The following is a 22,103-nucleotide window of genomic DNA, read 5'->3' as shown; positions in this document are numbered from 1 at the left end:
AATGCATTGTAATACTATTATAATAAAACTCTTTCAAGCTTGCAGTAAAACGAAGATATTGTTAAGTAGTGGCCCGACTCGAGTTGACAACATCATAATGTTACAATCGGCAACATTCGGTTAAAATCGACTCATTTATTTATTTACATACGAGTATGAGTTCTTGTTATGTCATAAGCAGCCAATTTACCCTACAGAGAGATATTTTAGGATATCCCATATTAGATTATATATAAATCATTTTGAACGACTTCAGAAACATACATATTAAAAAAAAAATCATTTAAAAAGTTTTACTGAACGGAGTTCGAACTAACATCTTTTACTGTCCGGATGAGTGTTATTATCCCTTAAACTACCGATCTGTCAATGAGTCGTACAAATTAATTATAACAAGTACGTTATCCGAGGTGTTTCAAAGTCCACCAATTTATCTGTTCTGAAGGTTGCGGATGTGTGCATGACATGGAGTATTTCGAGACATGATGAATAACACACATAGATGGTATTTTCATGGTCAAATAAGTATAAACACGGCACAAAGTAAATAATGACTGTTATATTAAATTTATATTGGTTGAATTAGGTAGATTTAATTTTGAATTTAAAAGGATACGCGGACGAGCCTACATTGTAGGAAGGCTGGAAGACAACTGCTTGATTACCGTTACAATATGGCAGTTTGTAGAATTATACGAAACCTCTACAGGAAACCAGCTTTGTAATAAATCAATGTTAATATGATTGTAGGTATATTTAAGCGTCCAGTGTTAATTACATTTATTATTGTAAGTGTACTTTTGTTTATGTTTTTTCTAGTGTTTATCTATGTTTCTGAGATTTAAACAACTCATCTGTTTTTATTAATATAGTTTTGGCTCTTGTAATAAATCGCTGTGCTACCTATTTATATTTTGCTATTCTGTGCCAAAAGTTTGCCGATTCCTAGACTCTAGGCTCCGTATAGAAAATTAATCGTGATTCATATAGGTAGTTTTTAAACATAATATATATTTCTGACGATTATAGAACATATATTATGAATGTGGTAATCAACAGGGAATCGGTCCGGATAACCTGTCACTGCCGCTGGAACAAAATGGCGACCTGTCGTTTCATCAAGATGGCGCGCGATCGCAGGAAGTGGAACAGCACTCGGCGGGCATAGACGACGAGTGCGCGGAAGTGCTTGACAACTTCCGGGCGGCCATTCGGGCGGGAAATGCAACCATAGACAGCATCAAATGTGACACGGGTGGGCCAGAGGTAAACGAAAATGTTCATCTCATTGTGTTACTTCATTATTTTTATTTATTATAAAGCCGCCTAGAAGATCTTGAACTGCGATTGCAAATAAAGAATCTATCGATCATAATATTATCACATAGAATAGTTTTTAATTATAAGTTTTTTTCATCACTGATAACAGATGGATATAACACCATAAAAAACAACACATTCTCTAGGATGCACTTATATAAATGAAAACAAAAATAAAATTATATTATATGTATGTAAAAAAATATGGTGGCGGTTTTTAGCAGTATACTGTAATTTAAAGATGCTGGTGGATTAGGGATCTAGGAGGGGGGGCTACAGGATGCCAGACACTGACCTTTTTATGTTGACGCGTGCTGAAGCTGGTTCGGTGTTCACGCAGTCACTCACTGGTAAACCGAAGGTTCGGAATTCACTCTCACGGTTTCATTTTTGGTTTTGGGATGAATGATGATGAAATGTTCATAATGGATGATAGAAGCGACGTTCGCTCAAACCGTATCATATTTAGCGGTAATTTCTCATCGTTTGGTCTTGTGATGAATGCAACTACAATATTGGCCCAACCAAAATACAATATTACGTTAGAATATTATATCCGATATTACACTATTATCTAAATGACCTGTGTTCGGTACTTTTACGGAGTATACACAAAAGAGCACAAAAGTAAACTTTATCTCAAAAATAGGAAGAGAACTTTTAAAGTTTTGACTGACAAAACGAGATCTATCTGCCTAATTTGGACACAACAACAATTCCAAAGAATGTGCTCCAAATCTTAATCAATGATGATGGGTTTCCAGGATAAAACTGGAATCCTAGACATGGACTTTTTCCGGAACAATGCATTTCATTCCGGGACGTTTGATAACCCTAATCCAAGTATTTGTTTGAAACTCAATGCTCGTCTGCGTGGGCAAATATCAAATTAAATGTAGTTTAGACATCTGCCACGTAGGATGTGGAAATCAGACATAAATAGTATATACATACTTCACTTTATCAGTCATACTTGTCTTATTTGTTTTCGTTGAAGTAATAATTAAAATGTCAGATGGCGTTAGTTAGTTTAATTCAATTATCCGACAATTTGCCAGTCATATTTTGCCAGTCATACTTATATTTTTTTTCATTGAATTAAGAGTCCAAATTGCAGATGATGGTGGTTAGCTATTTTTTTAAATTCATGTTACCCCATGCCCGATAACAGTAATATGCAATGATAAACAAATGTATGATTTAAGGGCATAAGTTTAGATTTATTATGGCTTGGCTAACGCAAGGTTCAATTAATTTTTTAAAACTTACTGCTACCATCTGCAATTTGTGTTGTTCAATGAAAACAAATAAGTATGACTGACAAAGTTTAGTGAGCACTATTTATGTCAAATTTCCATAGCCTACCATCCTACCTCCACCATTTGCCACTGCAGTTTACATACCTAGTATAAATGTGCGCACTTTAATCAAAACAACATTTCACAATATCATGTTAATCACAGCAATCAATGTCGTATCCGGAAATTTGTACGTAAACAGTTCACCGCAGGACACTGATTCGTGCGCCGCAGTACGTAAAACATGAGTTCTTGTAACATGTAATCAAATGACGAGTTCTTCGTTGAACATTTCACCGTGGAGTATATTTGTACATATGCTACAATATGTGGCGAATTTTATAAGATGTCTTTACTAGGTTAGGTTAGGGTTAATCTAATTGGAACAGTACTATTTGCAAACTATCGCCACATTTTGTAAGATACGTACAAATGTATTCCACGGTGAAATGTTCAACGAAGAACTCGTCATTTGATAAAGTGTTATACGAACTCATGTTTCACGTACTGCGGCGCACGAATAAGTGTCCCACGATGAACTGCATACGTACAACTTACATGTAACCAATCCATCTAGCTAACACTTAACCACCTTATCAAGTACTTAGTTGTGATGTTTGAGAACATGTAATATGTGTTCTCAAAAAAAATACATTCATTCACAAGTGGCTGTCAACCAAAATTCGGTTGTTCAAGACGGATACTGGCTTATTGTGGACGTCTTATCTCGTTTCATTGCTCCGTTGGAAATGTTTCATGTCTCCAGAAAAATATCAACAAAATCTCAGTTTGGGAGTATACGTATGTACCTATTTGAAGAACCGGTTCGCCTCCCCCTCTGAATCATTTCACTAACGGAAACGTACCGTTTGTAATTCCTAATGCGAAGCGCAAACACGCGAGGCAATCGACAGTAAAAAGGCGCACTCCAAATCCAAAAGAGCGAATCGCGAGTGAAGTATTCTGAGGAGGGCATTTAAGCCGGAAACTGCAAAGCTCTTGTACAGCTTCTTACTAACTTGTAAGCCTAAAACAGCGCTTTAATAACTTTCTTGCTCAAGGAAACATTATAATACAAAATGGAATCCTAATATATTAAGTCAAAAATATGTAAAACATTTGAGAGTAGGTACCATTAATATTGTAATGCAAAGCGGCTCGCGTAGTGCAGTGGATAAGGCACCGGTCTTCCGCCCGAGAGTTCTGGGTTCGATTCCCGATGAGGACACAATATTTATGTGTTTTTCTCAAAGCCTGGGTGTTTTTGATTGTCCAAAATTACTAACAACCACCTTGTACGAAAAAGCAAGGACATGGTTATTAATAATTCTAAAAAAAAAAAAATATTGTAATGGATGTCTCAAATGTAACATAAGATCAAACTATTAAATCTCTTCATTTACGTGAACCATCGTAAGTGGTAGTTTTTGCTAGACTCGTCGGGAATGGGATAACTGAGCGCCAGGACAATTGGGCGCCGCACTGTCTAATGAAATAAATATGCATTTATTTTATTCAACGAAAATTTACAAGATTTTGAGAATGTTACATTCCTATATTGAACATACATAACTTGAAAACACCTCAGATATATTCTTTCGACCATGTCCGATCCTAATTGGATCATATGGGCCTCCACAGAGTAGAGGTTTGTATTAACAGATTTTGTTTTTTACGAGAAATGGATGTCAGCCACTTGCTCAACCTATTAGGTCCATACCCTGACAGACACAAATTGAAAAACAATATGTGTACTTGCCAGACCCAGGATTCGAACCTGGGACCCACGGCATTATAGTCCAACGCTTAAGCCGCGCGGCCACTGTAGGGGTTTAATATTTGAAAAAAAATACGATGCTCGACGGGATTTGAACCCGTATAACCACTGGTATAATTGGTTAATGCACAGTGGCGCGATACCAGTGGTTATACGGGTTCAAATCCCGTCGAGCATCGTATTTTTTTCAAATATGACTTTTTTCTAGTGTATATATATATCTGAGGTGTTTTTAAGTTATGTATGTTCAATATAATATACGTTCGTTACGATTTTATAAAGAAAGTAGATGAGGAATTTTAATCAGTTTCTATCTATTATGTACTTACTTATTTATTTTGTTTTAAACATAAAGTTTTTTTATTGCGAATTGAGAATTATCATGCCTGAGGCTTTATATAAAAATAATTACAAGATAAAAAGAACTTTTTATATACAACGTTTTTAAATTTTCTGTTGAACCATATAAACTTGACTTGACTTGACTAGCTTAAACAATCAAAACAATTTGTACTTGACATGTCATATTGATTTCCATAGCAACGCACGTATATATTAATAATTTAGTTGCTAGGACTCCAGACCCCTAGCAACCAATAATGGTGTCGAAATAACTTTGCATACAAAACAGAATTAACTGAAAATGAATTCAATTCTACTTAAAGATGGCTAAAAGTATTAAAAAATACATTGGCATCGCGTTCTGATATATTCTAAAAGTTTCAAATGTCTATCTAGTCGGGAAGTTAGTTAAAAATTGATTTCAAGATTTGTACCGGACAAAGAACCACCGGACAAATAAGAATACGAACTAAGAAAAACGTTGTAAAATAAAAGAACTCTCTTCTCGTTGGAACTTAAACAACTAAATCATTATTTACGTGTGCATATTTAAATTCTCACTAAGTATTACATAATAATATAATAATTTAAATATAAATAATAATACTAAATATATATTTTAAAGAACCATTAATTGGCGAACGTCTATTTTCGAATTTCGTTCGATTGCATGGCGCCCAGTGTTCCGGCGCCGAATCGTCCTAGACCCGACTCGTCTGCGATGCAAAAATATCTAAGTATGTAATATCTTTTGAATTATTTTTTCTAAGCTTAACAAATAAACGTTCTTATTTATTCCAATATAAAATCATGAATGTAGTTAAACTATTTAAATAAAGTTGTTTACCAAAATCATTGTGACCGCCATTCTAATTGTATCTATAATCAATAACAAGGAAACATAAAATCACAGAACAGATAATAAATAAAATTCCGATAGGTTATATCAGGGGGGGGGCAAACTGCGGCCCGCCGGGTATTTTTTGCGGCCCGCCATCATTAATTGTACTTCTGATTACGAATAACTTTTTTATAATTTTTAAAAAAATATTGACAATAGATTAAAATATGTTTTGCAATAGTAAGCGATCCATTTTTAATAGATATTGATAGTGAACCGACAGAGCTACATCTTGAGATTATTGATCTGCAGTGTGACACTGATTCAAGAGAATTGCATCGTCGTGAAGAAATCTCCAAATTTTACAATGCCCTTAATTCAGACAAATTCGACCAACTTAAAGATTAGGCTGCGCGCACACGGCAAAGCGAAGTTTCGGATTCATCCGCCAAACGACGTTTGCGTTTTGTTTGCGAGCCGATTGCGTTTTAAATGCGTATCAAATGCGTCAATATTTCGACGATGCTGTCCAAGAGAAAACACGGTTTTCAAGGGGATTCATAAACGCCTTTTTTTGAAACTGCACCCTGCTGCGAGAGTATTTATCTTTCATTACAGTGGCGTACAAGGGTAAATAAATCAATATAAAATCAGTACATAATATTGCATTATACCTACATTTATTTTCCCACTATTGCTTCTTTTGGAGCTGGACTGTTTTATATCGAAAGCGTTTTGAAAATTACCTATTGTTGAGCCTATTATATACCATCATCATCAATACTATCGACCGAAAGCTACAGGTACAGTGTTGTGTTGTGTTTAAATGTTCATTATTTTTGGATCTACCTAATATATGTGAACAAACATTTTCGATCATGAACCTTAGTAAAAAATCTTTACGATCAAATATCTCCAATGCCCATTTACAAACAGTTTTGAGAATATCAACTACAAAATTAACACCTGAATTTAAAAAAATGTTATAAAATGTTTCATTCTTCTCATTAATTTTTTTGTAATGTTTATTTTTCGTGATAATAAATAGTGTATATCTAAAAATGGTATTTTACTTGCGGCCCGCCGCTCATTTTGAATTCTTGAATTTGGCCCTCCACCCAAAAAGTTTGCCCCCCCCTGGGCTATATTATACCAATACAATAAATTTTAACACAGGGGTTCAAATGTATGAGCGTCCTACGAAAATTAACCACGCATTACAGACGTGCAATAGCGTGTGTAATACACCAATATTAAATGAGCGTCAATGCATAAGCCGAGAGCAGTTGTCAGTATTCGACGTATGACGTATTCTTGACACGTGTTTAAATTTGTTGTTTTTATTTAATAAAACGCATTTTTTTTATTATATAGTACTATTCCACTTTAATTAATATATTAGGACCGGTTTCGTCCGCCTCAGTGGGAAGGTATATTCACCGAACAAGCAAAACGTGATTGCTGAATACAGCGGCATTCAAACGTTTCATCTCACGGTGCATTAAGCCCAGCCGCACATTGAAAATCGTCTCGACTGAGGTATACCTATGTAGTCATAAGATCAAAACGTGGAGCAATGTTGCATCTTTCTTCCATGCGAATAGATGTATAAGGGGTGTAGTTGTTATTTGTTTGTCAACTACCCCCTTTTATATTAAGACGGTTGTTTTTGTGACATGTGATATTGTATGGGCAGTGTTGACGGAAAACACACGTTGGTATTTTATATATGACACAAATACTATAATAATACAAGCATGAAGTTATATTAACTATGTTTTAATAGTGATAGGTTTATCTGATTCTTTTAACTTGATAATTTTGAAAGAGGCGATGTGATTTTGTTGGTATTCATTACCTCCACACATATGTCGAATGAGACAGTTAAGTTTGAAAAAAAACAGCTGGTATCGCAAGCAACAAACATTACCTGACATGTGGCGCAAGTATATTATTATCATGGCATTTTGGCTAGCCGTGTGAGGTCACTGTCGCGGTATGGTATGATCTGTAGAGGTTTTACCCAACTCTACAACTGACACGTTATTGTATATGCTCATGTTTAGAGCATAGACAATGGTGAGTCGGAAATGACAGTTGGCTAGAGACCTTCAATATATGTAGAGAGGTTACAAGGGCACTCAGCCCTTTTCCAAATTACCAAGTAAATATAATCAGGATAAACCTTTACACTAAAAACATAGTTTAATATAACGTCATGCTATCTGCCGTTTAATACTACTAATGTATTTGTGCCATATAAACGATATAAAATACCAACTCGTGTTTTCCTTCAACACTGCCCATACAACATCACGTCATGTCACATACAAAAGCAACCGTCTGAATATAAAATAATAACGGTGGTGCTTGACTAAACGAATAACAAGTACTCCCCTTATAGCATAATATCCAAAACTAGGGTCCGGTGATACGCCCGATTAAGACCGGGCGCTGTTTGGTGGGTCCATTAACTTCAATGTCCATACGCATGGGACGTAACTGGCAAAAAGTATCATTAATGATCATACAACCGGGCAGAATCGCAAACATTATTTTTTGCATACAAAAATAGCACGTCAAACTAGAACATTATCCAGTGGTTCTTATATTATGTAAATCACAGAAGGCTACATCTGATAGACGAGTCAAAAACTAAATAATTTATTAATTATGGTGATATATTTTAAACAAGGAAACAATTCTGAACAATTAATAATTAGAGCAGTGGCGCACCCAGGATTTAATATTGGGAGGGGGGGCCCAAGGAGGAAAATGTAAATTAGTCCCATAGGATCTTTTTCTTCTTGACAGCCTAATTTCTCGTTTATCGGCCTTTTGTCTATTGCACTCAGTGTAACTACACCATGGTCCCCACATCATGAAACGGGCCCTCAGGCTAGGATATTTGGCGGGCCCCCTACCTACCTCGAAGATTAAAGGTAGTGTGAAACACTACATTAACGTTTTTCAAATTGTGTTTTAGTTCGAATTAAGGGTACTCATACAGTGAATTATTGGCGATTTTTAATACATCTACTTTAATAATGGAGCTGTCGAGTATAATCAAACAATATATTGCGCAATTATATAATTGAAAATGTTCATGGCCATCAAATATAATAGCGCCGCAGGCGACTTTTTTACTGTTAAAGCTAACTTATGATGTGTGTTTTTCTCATTTATCTGGTCAACCCGACACGCCGGGCCCCCCACAGCCCGGGCCCCCAAGCTGGAGCCCTGTCAGTCCTCCCCAGCCATTACCTACACCACTCTGGAATTCGGGTGGACACCGAGAATTTTTTGACAGTTCCATTAGGGATTGGGTTTCTAAAAAAACCTGACATTAGTGTTTCGAAATTTTTGTGTTAGAAATTAAAATCTAAGAAATTTTTCTAAAAAGGGTGCTGGAGAATTACAAATCATTTTTTTGCCGTGTTTTTATTTGTCTAAACCCAAAAGTATAGTTTATCGGCTTTCAATTTCAATGTTTAAAATCATTCTGATAATTTTGGGGGGTGCCAGCCCCCCCCCCCTGGGTGCGCCACTGAATTAGAGTAAAAACTTAATTACTACACCAATTATTACCATAATACATTAACTTCACTATGATAACGTGATAGTATACTTCATGGCATTATACAAGAAATTTATTCAAAAACAAAATGACACTTAAGGGAAAACAATGTTGGTCTTTATTTTTTACTGTAGGCAAATATATATACATGTGAATGTTTTGTTTCCTTGTAAACATGTCATTGGTAAATGTAAAGATAGGTAATACAGGCAATTGGTAATATCGTGTCAGAGTTGTGCCTATCAACTGTAATATAGTTAGCTTGTTATTTGTTGTTTGGTTAGGTCACAGTGTGTAGTAGTGATGGGGCATAACATTGTGTACCTACAATATCGATATTAAGTTAATTATATGTTTTACGTTTACATATTATTATTGCCTGCAGGTAAATAAAGTATGTGATTGAGCCGAATACGATGTGGGTATTCCCAGGGATGCGCCAAGCGGAGGTGTTGGGGTGGACAGTTAAGTACGCGGGTGGCATTATTTTAGGTGCAGCAATGCCGTTGAAATTAATGAAATAATTTTAATTAAATCGCGGTAAATCTAAGATTAAACTAAAGCACAGAAAATATCAAAATATATATTTATATTTAAGGGTTTCAAATGTACGACAATGCACCATGATGTTTTTTTTAAAAGTAGCTCCTCAAAGTCTCAATAAAATGGATCAGCGTCGTAATATTATAGTATAAGCTTACAGCGTTTCAGCAAGAAAATAAATCGTTTTACGGCAATACTTACTGACTTACGTACATACATACTCACTCACTCACTCACTCACTTACTCACTCACTCACTTACTCACACACTGACTTACTCACTCACTCACTCACTCTTTCCTCACTTACTCACTCACTCACTCACTCACTCACTTATTCACTCACTCACTTAAGTAGTAGATACCTACATTTCACCGTAGCACAGTTAACCGCGAGCTGTCTTACCTGAAAGAGATGGCAGTACTTATAGCATTTTCTAGAAAAGGTTACAGACATCTGACAAAAATCTTTAAGGATACATCTAATTGTAATGTAGGTAGAGTTCAGTTTTAAGTACGTCCAATGCGTGTTTATATACAACACAAGCGAATATTTTATAAGGTGAATACTACACCGTGATACGAAAAAGTTTGGCAAAAAGTAAATTTATAGATTTTCACCGCAAGGCATCCCTAGAAAAGGAGAAATGGAGTGAGTCCATTCTACCATCCCCACGTTCGGTGCGATGGTTTGTAGAGTCTCTTTTGAAAAGAAATGAGTTTAAGCTGATACTGAGGCTAAGAACAAGTCACACAATGGGTAAAAGATTTCATGTCTTCATGGGAAGAAGCGATTCGCAGCTTTGCGATGAATGTGACGTTTTGGAGGACATTGTAGATATTATAGCAGTATAATGCCCTAAATATGAACGACAAAGAGTACAGCTGCAAATTGCGGATATCTTTGAGAATGTCGACGAATTGAAAGGTGTCCTGGCGGTGGATAGGACGGAAGAGCTTGGCAGAATTGTAAAGTTCTTTAACAGAATTGGAGTGAGAGCCTGATTGGCGGATCCTCTTCTAGATGATAATAGGCGATTTGACAGCGAGTCGCAGTCGAAGCTTCGGTAAAATCATAAATATATATACTTAATACAGTGGAACCCCGATCTACCGTTAAGTCCCGCCAAACACCCATAAGAACAATGTTGAATAATCCCGCAGTCCGTTCTCCGATTTATCGTTTTCCTCGATCTATCGTCTAAATAGTATGGTCCCGTCACACATATCATCCCGATTGGCATTTTTTATTGAATATTTTTCATTTCGCTTTCGACGAATTGTTTATGATACATACAGACCATTCAGTCGCGTCACTTTGTTTGCACAGGTCGGTCGGCGCTCAGGCTTGCCTAGCATCTCGTATCACGAATCTTTATAAGTCGCAACTAAAATGCCCCCATTAAGAAAACTAGAACTCTAGCTGAGAACTTAAAATTCAAGACGTCGAAAAAAATGCAGGAGAAAAACTCGTTTTTTTAGGGTCCCTTGAAAACCGTAGAATAGGGGTTTCACTATAATAATATAATATCTATAGTTACCCACTGAAATAATAACGTATTAGATTTTGATATCGTCTTTGTATTAAGAGCATCTCTAATCTGTGGTCAGGGAGTGTTGGGATATACTATTATGTTGTTTACTTAACACGTTGATAAATGACAATGTGTCAATTAACTATAAGTAAGTTAACACTTCACATCTTTGTACCAAACATTTGTAGATAATAATATTTTATGTTCGAGATCAGTGTTCCTAGATCAATGATACTCAAACTTATTTTTCTTCGGGCCAAATACATATATTTGTAAAGTAACGCAGGCCGCATCACTACTGGTGTGACGAAAAAATCATGAAACCCCCCCCCCCCTTTTTTTACAAAACATTTTTGAGATTTTAAAAATTATGCGTGTTTTTTTTAATTAATCATGTGCAATTTAGCAACACTCTTATACCAGATCTGATGTGGACCATAATGACAATCCTCTTCGGGTGTCGAATCGCAAACGAATCTCAAGATATACGAAATTCCTGATAATAAATATTGTGTTTCGGGCCGCACATAAAAGCTTAAAGGGCTGCAGGTTGAGTATCGCTGTCCTAGATAGTAGTAGATATACATGGATATACTACTATATTTGTGAGCTTCTAATATTTCCATGTACATTTTATTAAAATTATCGATATTTTCCATATTTATATATTATCCATTATGGATTCTCCGCGTTAACTACATCAGTCCCTTCAAAGAGTTTGGCACCCACTGACGATGGTGGTCACTGAAATTACAGCCATTGCCAGCAATCTCCTTTTATCTGTACCGATCCTGCGATGATCTTCTGCTTCAGCACAGCCTTGCCCTTGCCGAAAACTATTGGACCTACCTCTACTGCGCCCGGTGACGTCCCGTAGATGTAAGCAGCCTATGGGTTGCTTAGGCGCAGCAAATTAAATAATGAATACGATTATCACAACTTTTCAAAGCGGTGGCGGCTTTTCACAAAGCGGTGGATGCATTGATATACTACTGGATGAATCATATGCTTCTTAAAATGACGCCCGATTTTCAGCGACTCGGCCAGTGTTAAAACTTACTGCTTTAATATCAGCGGACTTAACTCGATATAAGCTCACTTAATATTTGTCTCGAAAACGACCTGACAATAATTATGAGTAAGCTTGATCTAGCTTACATCTTACTCTAACTAATAGTCAGCGCATGACGACTTGCTCTGTCCGCTCAGACATGAATTTTTGGTAGCTTGCAAGCTTTGGGTTGCAGATACCCTTAGGGTCACTATTCCAAGAACGCAAATTTAGCTTAACAGCCAGGGCAATACGGGTGAAATTCGGGAATCCATGTCAACGGTCTTAACGCATTATACCTACAAGGAAATATTATAAGACGATATTCGTAATATCTTCTTTTGTGGTACATTTTTAAAATGACACTTATGTGAGAACTCCTCCTCTAGAAGTATATCAATGGGTGGATCCGATAAAAAAATACCGACATATTGGTTTAAAAAATCACAAGGGGTCCTCCAAAACTGTCAGTGTGTCTCATACCTTAACGTACATAAACCACTGCTGTTTGAGAGTAGATTTCTGATAAATGCTCTAATCGTCAGTAGATGATTTATTATGTATGTATTTTTTTCAATATCTTTGTTGCATTTCTTTGATTAAAAATTCTATTCTATATATAGGTATATAATTATTATATAACAAACAAAATACGTTTTTTAATTGTAAATTAAAACCAAATTCTCAGTAAAATATCAGTGTATCAAGGTCACACGGCACCTCGGCTAGCGACGGTTTCAAGTAAAATAGAAAGTGACTGTGGTGATTAGATATTAATTGTTGTCACTCGCCGCTTATCTAGGGTGGGCTGCCGGTATCATATCTCTCGGCTCATGTCCTATTAGTAGGCTGGCACCCCGTACCGGCTGCATTGACATTCATTGTTTTAATCTGTAATCGTCCATATTTTTTGTTTTAGGACGAGATTTTACCAGAGCGGTTTCCTGGAGACGGTGCTTCATCATCTGTTGCATATTCTGCTGACGAATTCCACAACGACTATTGCGAGGTTGATCTCAATGACAGTAAGGACATTAAGGTGAGTTAATTCAATAAATCCAAAGAACTTGAAGAAATATTTCTCTAGAAGCATAGGTACATAAAAGCGATGCTGAAATAAAGACTAATGGCGCCTGTACATGTGCGTGGATTTACTCGCACAAATAGAGTGTATTTTAAACTATCGCGATAATAACTGTTTACACGTAAAAGTGCTGACTATCTCGTCAAACTCATTCTTCAATAGTAAGCGAGACGCAATGTTGTCATTTTATATTACTATTTGATAGGTCGTGAAAATCTGTTAACTTCAAATTTAGTCTGCGCGGTGTAGCTCATTTTTTAACCGGCAGGTTCAGCACTATCATTCTACTGCGCAGACGCATATATAGAACAAATCCCAACTGTCTCGTGAAAATTCAAAAGCTTCCGATTATTTTTTATTTATGCATGCAATCTTGCAACTTGCATGATAACACATGTTTACACGTGCATTTTATTGTTATGACCGCGATTAGAAGTACTGTCAGCAGTAAATCCATACACGTGAAAACGGGGTATAACATTCTAATATATCTCTTAATTCTAAAAGCAATAGAAAGGTGATAAATATGATATTATGCCTTATTCAGTTACTTAATTATTTCGGGAATTAATTTTTAAAACGGCTGCCCATGATCGTGTTAAAAACGATCTGTTAAATCCCGTTGAGTAAAACGTGTTAACTGCGCTAACAAATTATTGTAGATAACGCCTTGTTTATGGAATTGCTCCGAGGGTACAGTTCGGAAAACACATTTTGAAAATACCGCTGCATTTCTCATAACCGAACTGTACCGCTCCGAGTGATATCCGTGTTATTTAGGAGCAATAAAGATGACGAAAACGTGTAACAAACTTAACTATTTATAATAGCCATGTAGGTATTTATAATAATAATAAATAATTAGCTACAAGTCATTAAACAATGCAGATTTCTTGAAAGCAAACTTCATACTATTAACTCCCCCATCTGAATAGTCGTGAATAAATATACCGATTTTAGAACGTACATAAACATACCTATATACTTCGGCGTGATTATGGCTTTATATTGGATGAAATTCGATAGATGCGGTTTCTTGTCCCACTCTGGACCAATACCTATAAATTCTCGAAATCACAATCTCTAGATAATATGGAATATTATTTTTGAACCCCGACGTGGTAAAATGTTATCTAAAAAAGCAATTCTATATGTCTCATTAGTAGAGATGTATTTCAAATAATTGTATTCAACATATTAATGGTGAATTGTATTTTAAAATTGGTGAAAACATGTTTTTTTTTTTATTACTTGAGTAAGCATAATACACAAATATCCTTGAGTATGCTTCTTGGCCCGTAAAGCCTAAAATATATACTACTTGGCCATATACAACAAAAAAAATTTGACGACCCCCCCACTAAGCCATCATTATTTTTAATATTTAAACAAACAATCGCGCAAGTATGTCATACAATAAAATACAAAAACCACAAACCACATAGAACGACGACTATAAAAAATATTTCATAACCGCCATTTTTCAAGGTACAAAATGATATTTTTCTTATGGTTATTAATTTCGCCATACCAGAAACGTTGAAGAGTTCTCATGAAAAGTTCATAAGTTTTCTTATATAAATATAGTCCAAATTATAGATATGCCACAACCGCCTCGCACCCCAACTGGTCTTAACCCTACGTTTGGTGTGAAGCAACAGTATTTCTTTATGACTAGGGCTGTATTAAGAACTGTTACCCAAAACTGGGGTCGCCACATACTCAAATTTACTCGACTGAATTTACACGACTTTAAGGCTATACTTCAGCTGAGACATGGTCTAAAAAGATCGTGGTTAGGCGATGCGCGGATTGTTCAAATGACGCGTGCCGAACGAAATATAATTTGTCATAAAAATCCAACATGCGTCCATTGAATGCTATGTTTATTTGTTATATTACTAATAATAATAGTATATTCATTGACTTGTTTTCTTTTTGAAGTACATACGTAAAGTTTTTTAGTCATCTTTACACGATTTAAAAATATTTTCATCCGACAATAGCCATGACAAAACAAATCGACGTGGGGACACCTCGACTGTCTGAACAAAAGCTAACACAAAATTTTCGATCAATCTAAATGCAACATAATTGGTCTTTGTGGTGAGTTTGGTGGACTAGAGCAGCTCACTCCTTTTCGTACGTATGTTTGAACCACAATATCTTAAACAATATAATATATCAAAACTATCTCTTCTTTTCTTCACCTGTTTCAAGTGTGTTATGCCTTTTTCTATGGCCAGAAAGAAAAATCCAAGGAGTATAAGAAAGACGATGGCGATCTGGACTGGTCGGCGACTGGCGGTGGATACCTTCCACCACCTGTAGGAGAGGAGGAACTCAAGTCTGCAGGATTAGCTGGTAACTATTATCCATATTTAACTTTATGTTAGGTACCTACTTTTCTTATCTCCCCATTATTTTTTACAACGTTTTTATTAGCTCGTATTCTTGTTTGTCCGGTGGTTGTTTATCCAGTACAAATTTTTCAATAGATTTTTAACTAACTTCCCGACTAGCTAGACATTTGAAACTTTTAGAATATATCAGAACACGATGCCAATCCATTCTTTTAATACTATTAGCCATCTTTAAGCAGAATTGAATGCATTTTCAGTTAATTCTGTTTTGTATGGAAAGTTATTTCAGAAAAATCGGTAAAAAGTTGCTAAGGGGGTGGTCTTAGAAACTAAATTATTAATATATACGTGCGTTACTATGGAAATCAAAATCAGTATTTTATATTTGTTTGTTTGTTTGTTTTTTATTTACTTCATATCAAGTACGAGTTTGAGCTAATAATTCAACAGAAAATTTTAAAAGTTGTATATAAAAAGTTTTATCTTGTAATTATTCTGTATAAAATTGTATGTTTATTATTATTATTATTATTATTATTATTATGTGCTATATTCTCTTCTTCTCTCTTGTGAGGGTAATATTTGTTATAATCTAAATCTCATGTTGTGAACGTCTTGGATTTAGATTTGTTATGTCCACAATGTTTTGTTTTCTTAAATAAATTATAGGTATGTAACTATGAAGTAAAAATACACGTCTATATTAGAAACCGCATGTCTACTAGCATTTAGTTGTAATAGTATAATGGAAGAAAAACATACCTATATTTAACCTCAAAAACATATTATTATCTATTAGAAAACATCTTAGAAAAAAACGTTGAACGGAGTGGGACTCAAACTCATGTCTTTCACTTTCCGGGTGTGTTCTCTCGCATTTAAGCTATCAATCATTCTATGATTTGCGCGGATTATTTCTTATACCTACGTTTTTAACTGAGGCACTTCAATCGTTGTCAAATTGTGTTCAATTAACTCTCCCGTTACCGTAATGTTACCTTTGGTTACTCAGCCCATTGTATCGAGGGTATAGGTACTGACAGAACGCATTAACTCAGTTTTTGCTGTTTTTCTGTTTTAAATGCCAAAACGTATACAATTGTACGCTCTACGTCCTGGTAAAACGCACAAAGGCATAGAATATAATGGTGAGAAAATAGAAACATTATTAAATCATATTGTTATTTTTTTATTCTGATAGAAAGTATGATAATGACCTATTGCGTTCTGCGTATACGAAATACAGGACTTGTAACATGTCGTATATTGTGTTTGCCATAAAGGCTAGTCTTTATAATGTAGAAAAAATGTTTTTAAATCATAAAAAATATACGTGGGAGAACGCTTTGAAAAAAAAAAGTTTTTTTTTGCGATTATCTCAGAACTTCTTTTAATGACTTAATGCTTTCTCTCAGTATACCCTCGATATTTCGTATTTATTATATTATATTTCGACTATTCCTAAAATCATCAAAATATCATCTAATTAAAACGTTATTGTTTTAAAAATTGATAACATTATCCAGTAAATACATATTATAATTGATAGATATCTGTCAAATTTAATTTACCTGTCACAAATTATAAATGCACATTGCATATTATAAAGCGTCGCTTTCCATTAGGTACGAACAAAAGAGATAGGTAGATTTAAAGAGCGACATACTCAATCGTGAGACATAGATATGAAAATAAGACGTGAGATCAAAATATTATTATGATTTGTTGGCTGTAAGAATAAATATTCGTATTTTGTAGATCAAACAAATAACAAACAATGATGTTGAAAACTTATTAGCCAAAATAGACATTTCCCTTTTACCTATTGCAATATTGTCAATATCGCACGGTAACCTAAGGTGACGTCACCGAAACAGACGGAATTTATTAGCACTGTAAAGGGAAGGTTAAAGTAAATTATATTACTAACTTAATTGTAACCAACATCCGGGATGGTAACATTGGTAACACAGCATCTGAAAAATAAAAAAAATAATTCATAAAGTCAATATTCTGGATCATGGTTTCCAAAAGTAGGCGCCACGCCACCTGTGTTGGGATTTTAGACATCTGCTCGTAGTGAGGTATTTAGAGGAATGTTGGCATATTTCAAATTTATATATTATTTTTAATAAAAATATGTACCAATCATTAATCATTCAAATTGTATCATGGTTGACTTTTTCGTATATATTATATTTTCTCTGCTTTCTCATATTTCGCATTTCCGAAGGTTCTCTTCTGTAAGCTATTTGTTAAGCTTATCTGTGTTGATATTGTAATAAAAGGGTAGACGTCCAGGGGCGTAGCTAATTCATTGCAAGAAAGCAAAATATAAAATATATAATGAAATTTCTATGGTTATCATTGGAACAAAATATGAATAAAAAAAATCATTAAAGCTTACATTTACTGGCAATAATTTTGAGTGGCTGTATTTGAGGAAGTTGGAGTTTTGTGAAGAATAATTGATGTAGGGATATAGTCTAGGACAGTGATGGCAAATACGTGGCACGCTTGCCCAACTTGGCACGCTAAAAGTTTTCGACGGCACGCCAAAAAAATATTTCCATTTATTTTTTAATATTCAAAGCATTTTAGCGGAAAAATCAAAGCGAAATCATGTTGATGTATACCGATGTACTGAAATTATTGATTTGCAATATAATCATATTTGGACTGACAATCCGCTTTCTCAAATTGATGAATCGGAATGCCGAATTGAAAACAAACGTAATAATACCTGTTAAAAAACTAGCAATCTCGTTGTTGACCATTTTATCTTCTTAGTGTGTTCTTAAATGTTTTTATATTTTCTTTTATTTTATGAAAGTTTTCAATATGATTTAGATTATATTATCATATTGTGTACACATAAAAAGGAATGGCACGCGCCAAGAATTTAAAAAATCGGCTTATTTTGGCACGCCGATAAAAGCCTATTTTCCATCCCTGATCTAGACACTAATCTTTTTGATAGTCAAAGTGCTGGCTTTCTAGATCCTGGGCCACGATCACTCTCTGATTATTGTTATGTTTATCACTCTCGCGACAAGTTTACCGTGTACTTGTTTCTGTTGTATGAGTTTACGATCGATTTAAACTATTGATTCGAATTGTAACTGAATAATCGGTGAAGTACCTTTTGACATAAATGATTGGAGGGCTATGTGGTCGGGAATGTTTGATGGGAGTTATGTAACAATATTGACGCAAAAAAATACTATTATTTACTTAATATTTTTAAACTAAGTATATAAATGAATATTTTGTGAGTAGTGGTGGAGAAGGGTGGAGTTAGGCTGTGTAGATTAGACATAAATACTGCATACTAAACTTTGTTTGGCATACTTAAATGTTCTTTTTGAAATAAGGATAAAAATTGCAGATGGTATTGATTAGTTTTAAAAATTCGAATAAACCCTGCTCAACGAAAATAATATAATAGATACAACATATTCTTCTATCGATAGAATACCTAAAATTATGTATGAATTAATGGCATGATTTTAGATATATTATAGATGTAATAATATTTTTTTATCTAATATAATATGTTATGGTTTTCTTTGGGCAGGGTTTAATTGAATTTAAAATAAATATATAACATATAATACCATCTGTAATTTTATTTGTATTCTTAGTTCAATGAAAACAAAATAATTATGACTGACGAAGTTTGGTTTGCACAATTTATGTCGTATCTCCACAGCCTACCTCCACCATTCGCAGTATACTAATAATTATTGATAATCTCTCAAATGAGTATTACAGACTATCTTGCTTGAAGACATGATTGCTTTTCACTCTCTTGAAGCTTGTAAATCACTTCTGGTTTTAATCTAATAATATGTTCAAAATGCTTGGGTAACTAGGTACAACGAAATAATTTAATAATTCTGTGGAGTTGTGCATGATTATTAAAATCAAGCAGATAAATTATGGAGGTTTTTACGCCGAATGGCCAACATATTAGAGTGATTATATATATTAAATATTTCTTTTATAAACTTAAGTTTTATAAGTAAGTATTTAATTAATAAACAGATACGACAAAAATGAATGTTTTATTTTTCCACTGGCTGTTCTGTTTTGTCACCGTTCTGTTTATTAATGATGAATCTACCGCATCTATAGACCGCACGCCACTGATGATTAGCAATCCGAGAGACGGTTTATATTAATATTTTGAGTGTTTGAAAGACAAGTCAGGTTAAAACAATAACATTTTATACGATGCTATGAAATAATATTTACAGCTACGGCACTGTAGATGCCCAAATAAATTGGATATAGTTGACTTCTCTCTGTACTAAAAATAAAACTTTTCACTTTTCAGACAAGTCTGACGTATTCAAGCGAGGAGTTTTGTACAAAGGAATTTATTGGCCTTCACTCACAAACAGTTTTCAGGTAGGTTAATCATATGGATCCCGTAATAATTTGATTTTAGGGATTTCACTTTTGGGTTGATTCAATATATTAGAATATCTACTAGTACTTCCCGATTCATCCCTTAGAACTCTTCACCCTTTAACTCCACCCTTTTTGGCATAGTGTAGATTGTTCCAAATCAGCTCCGACATTTCATCCCGCTTGCAGTTTTGCCCTGTTTTACTTTCCCTTATCACCATCTGAAATCACTAGTTTCTCCAGATGAATGTACCTATCCGAAAATATTTCCGAAGAAACAGTTATAAGAAGAACAGTATAATAAATTTGGATGTAAGTTCGCGTGTGGATAATGATGATGATGAGAATGAGATGAGTAAAGAACTGGAGTATTAAGTTGCTGGCAGAGATGGAGAGTTTATTTGAGAGATTAACAAGTACATTTTACATAGGCACAATGACGCAAGATAACCGTAAATTAGGTTTTCTTGCCCGAGGCACGATGATACTTAGTGACAGTTCTCTATCAAAATAAAATGCGGACTAAGATATTTTTTCAATCGTGGTAGCTTTTTTATTGAAACCCATCACGATTGAAAATGCTTACACTGATTATCCTAGGCCTTCGGTGAGAAAATACATTTTTAAGGTAATAGAGAAGAAAGAAAAACATATATTGTTATCAACAGTGTGGTGGCGCTTTTAGCAATGGACTGTAATTTGAGGATGCTGATAGATAACGGATTTAGGTGGGGGGGGGTTTACACATGATGCAGACACTGACCTTTTATGTTGAGAGACCTGGCGCGCGCTGGAGCCGGTTCGGTGTTCACGCACTCACGCATTGATAAATGGACGGTTCGAAATGTCACTCTGACGGTCTCACTTAGTTTTGGTATGAATGATGATTAAAAGTTCAGGATTGATGATATACGCGACGTTCACTCAAACTGTATCAGATTTAGCGCAATGAAGGTCGAACAGATGTGTTTTGTCTGAGTCACTCTGTGGTTAGCGACGGCTAAGCTATAACAAGCCTGCACGCGTCCGCTTTATTGATGTCACTCGAGCTAAATAATTGTTATACGCATCACGGTGGTCTCATGACCCGTGACTGCTGGTCGCCCTGGTCTTGCGACAATAATATGTACATAAGGATTTGAGGTAGGTGAGTATATAAGGAATGACGGCTAATATAATTGGCTCAACCACAGTGTTATTTTCGGCGATTCTCACTGAGTCAGCATTATTTGAAACTACCGACTGTCTGTGAACAATGTATATACAATAATTTAATAAATAATATCAATTTGAGAACTATTCGTATGTCAGGATTTTTCTGGCACTGCTTATTCTCATGGGACTCGTTGGTCGCCACATAAATAACAATGCACTTCTCTTGATTTCAGGATAACCATTTGGAACTATCCTATCTGAGATATTCGCACAGACAACGACAGAAATCTCTTATAATCGTCAACATAGTAGACATCTTACTCAAGGTAACCGTTTGTTTTATTGAGTGTATATAAATTTATAATATCAGGTTATAAAGTGGCGTACCGCACGGCGAATGCTTTGGTCCTTATTTTGATTTTTAAAAAATCAAACATAGATTTTAGTAACCATTTCTTTTATTCAAAGAAGAATTTGAGAGTGTCACATTCCATATATTGAAGGTACATAACTTAAAACACCTCAGATAATATATACCTACTAGAAAAAAATCACATTCAATACTGCAATAATGTAAAAAGTAAAAAGTAAAATTCAAGGCAGTCAATAATAACGCAATTTGATAAGCATTTCATGTAGGATCTACAAGTTAAAATTATCGTAAATAGGTAGGATGCCTATAGCTTTATTGGTTAAAGCATATTGGCGCGATACCAGAAACATACGGGTTCAAATCCCGCCAGGTAACATATGTTTTTCAAAATTTAAAAAGTAATAAATACTTTAATTTAGAATACAAAAACCGA

At 34.8% G+C, this 22,103-nt stretch overlaps 1 protein-coding gene across 1 annotated transcript in view; it reads left to right on the top strand.

Moving 5' to 3' along the window:
- The window catches only part of Ac78C (adenylyl cyclase 78C), a 234,437-nt gene that overhangs the window by 176,053 nt on the left and 36,281 nt on the right, over positions 1-22,103 (top strand). The window contains exons 4-8 of the mRNA XM_085951588.1: positions 1,060-1,266; positions 13,202-13,321; positions 15,613-15,730; positions 20,069-20,142; positions 21,531-21,623. Of these exons, the coding sequence (XP_085807714.1) occupies positions 1,060-1,266; positions 13,202-13,321; positions 15,613-15,730; positions 20,069-20,142; positions 21,531-21,623 (612 nt within the window). The remainder of the gene's footprint in view (positions 1-1,059; positions 1,267-13,201; positions 13,322-15,612; positions 15,731-20,068; positions 20,143-21,530; positions 21,624-22,103) is intronic.

Source organism: Rhyacophila brunnea, unplaced genomic scaffold (genome assembly GCF_057557595.1).
Source record: "Rhyacophila brunnea isolate RB1 unplaced genomic scaffold, BYU_Rbru_1.0 scaffold_24, whole genome shotgun sequence".
Taxonomy (NCBI): Eukaryota; Metazoa; Arthropoda; class Insecta; order Trichoptera; family Rhyacophilidae; genus Rhyacophila; species Rhyacophila brunnea.
The sequence above is the reverse complement of the archived record's forward strand: the minus strand, read 5'-3'. Positions and strand labels throughout refer to the sequence as shown.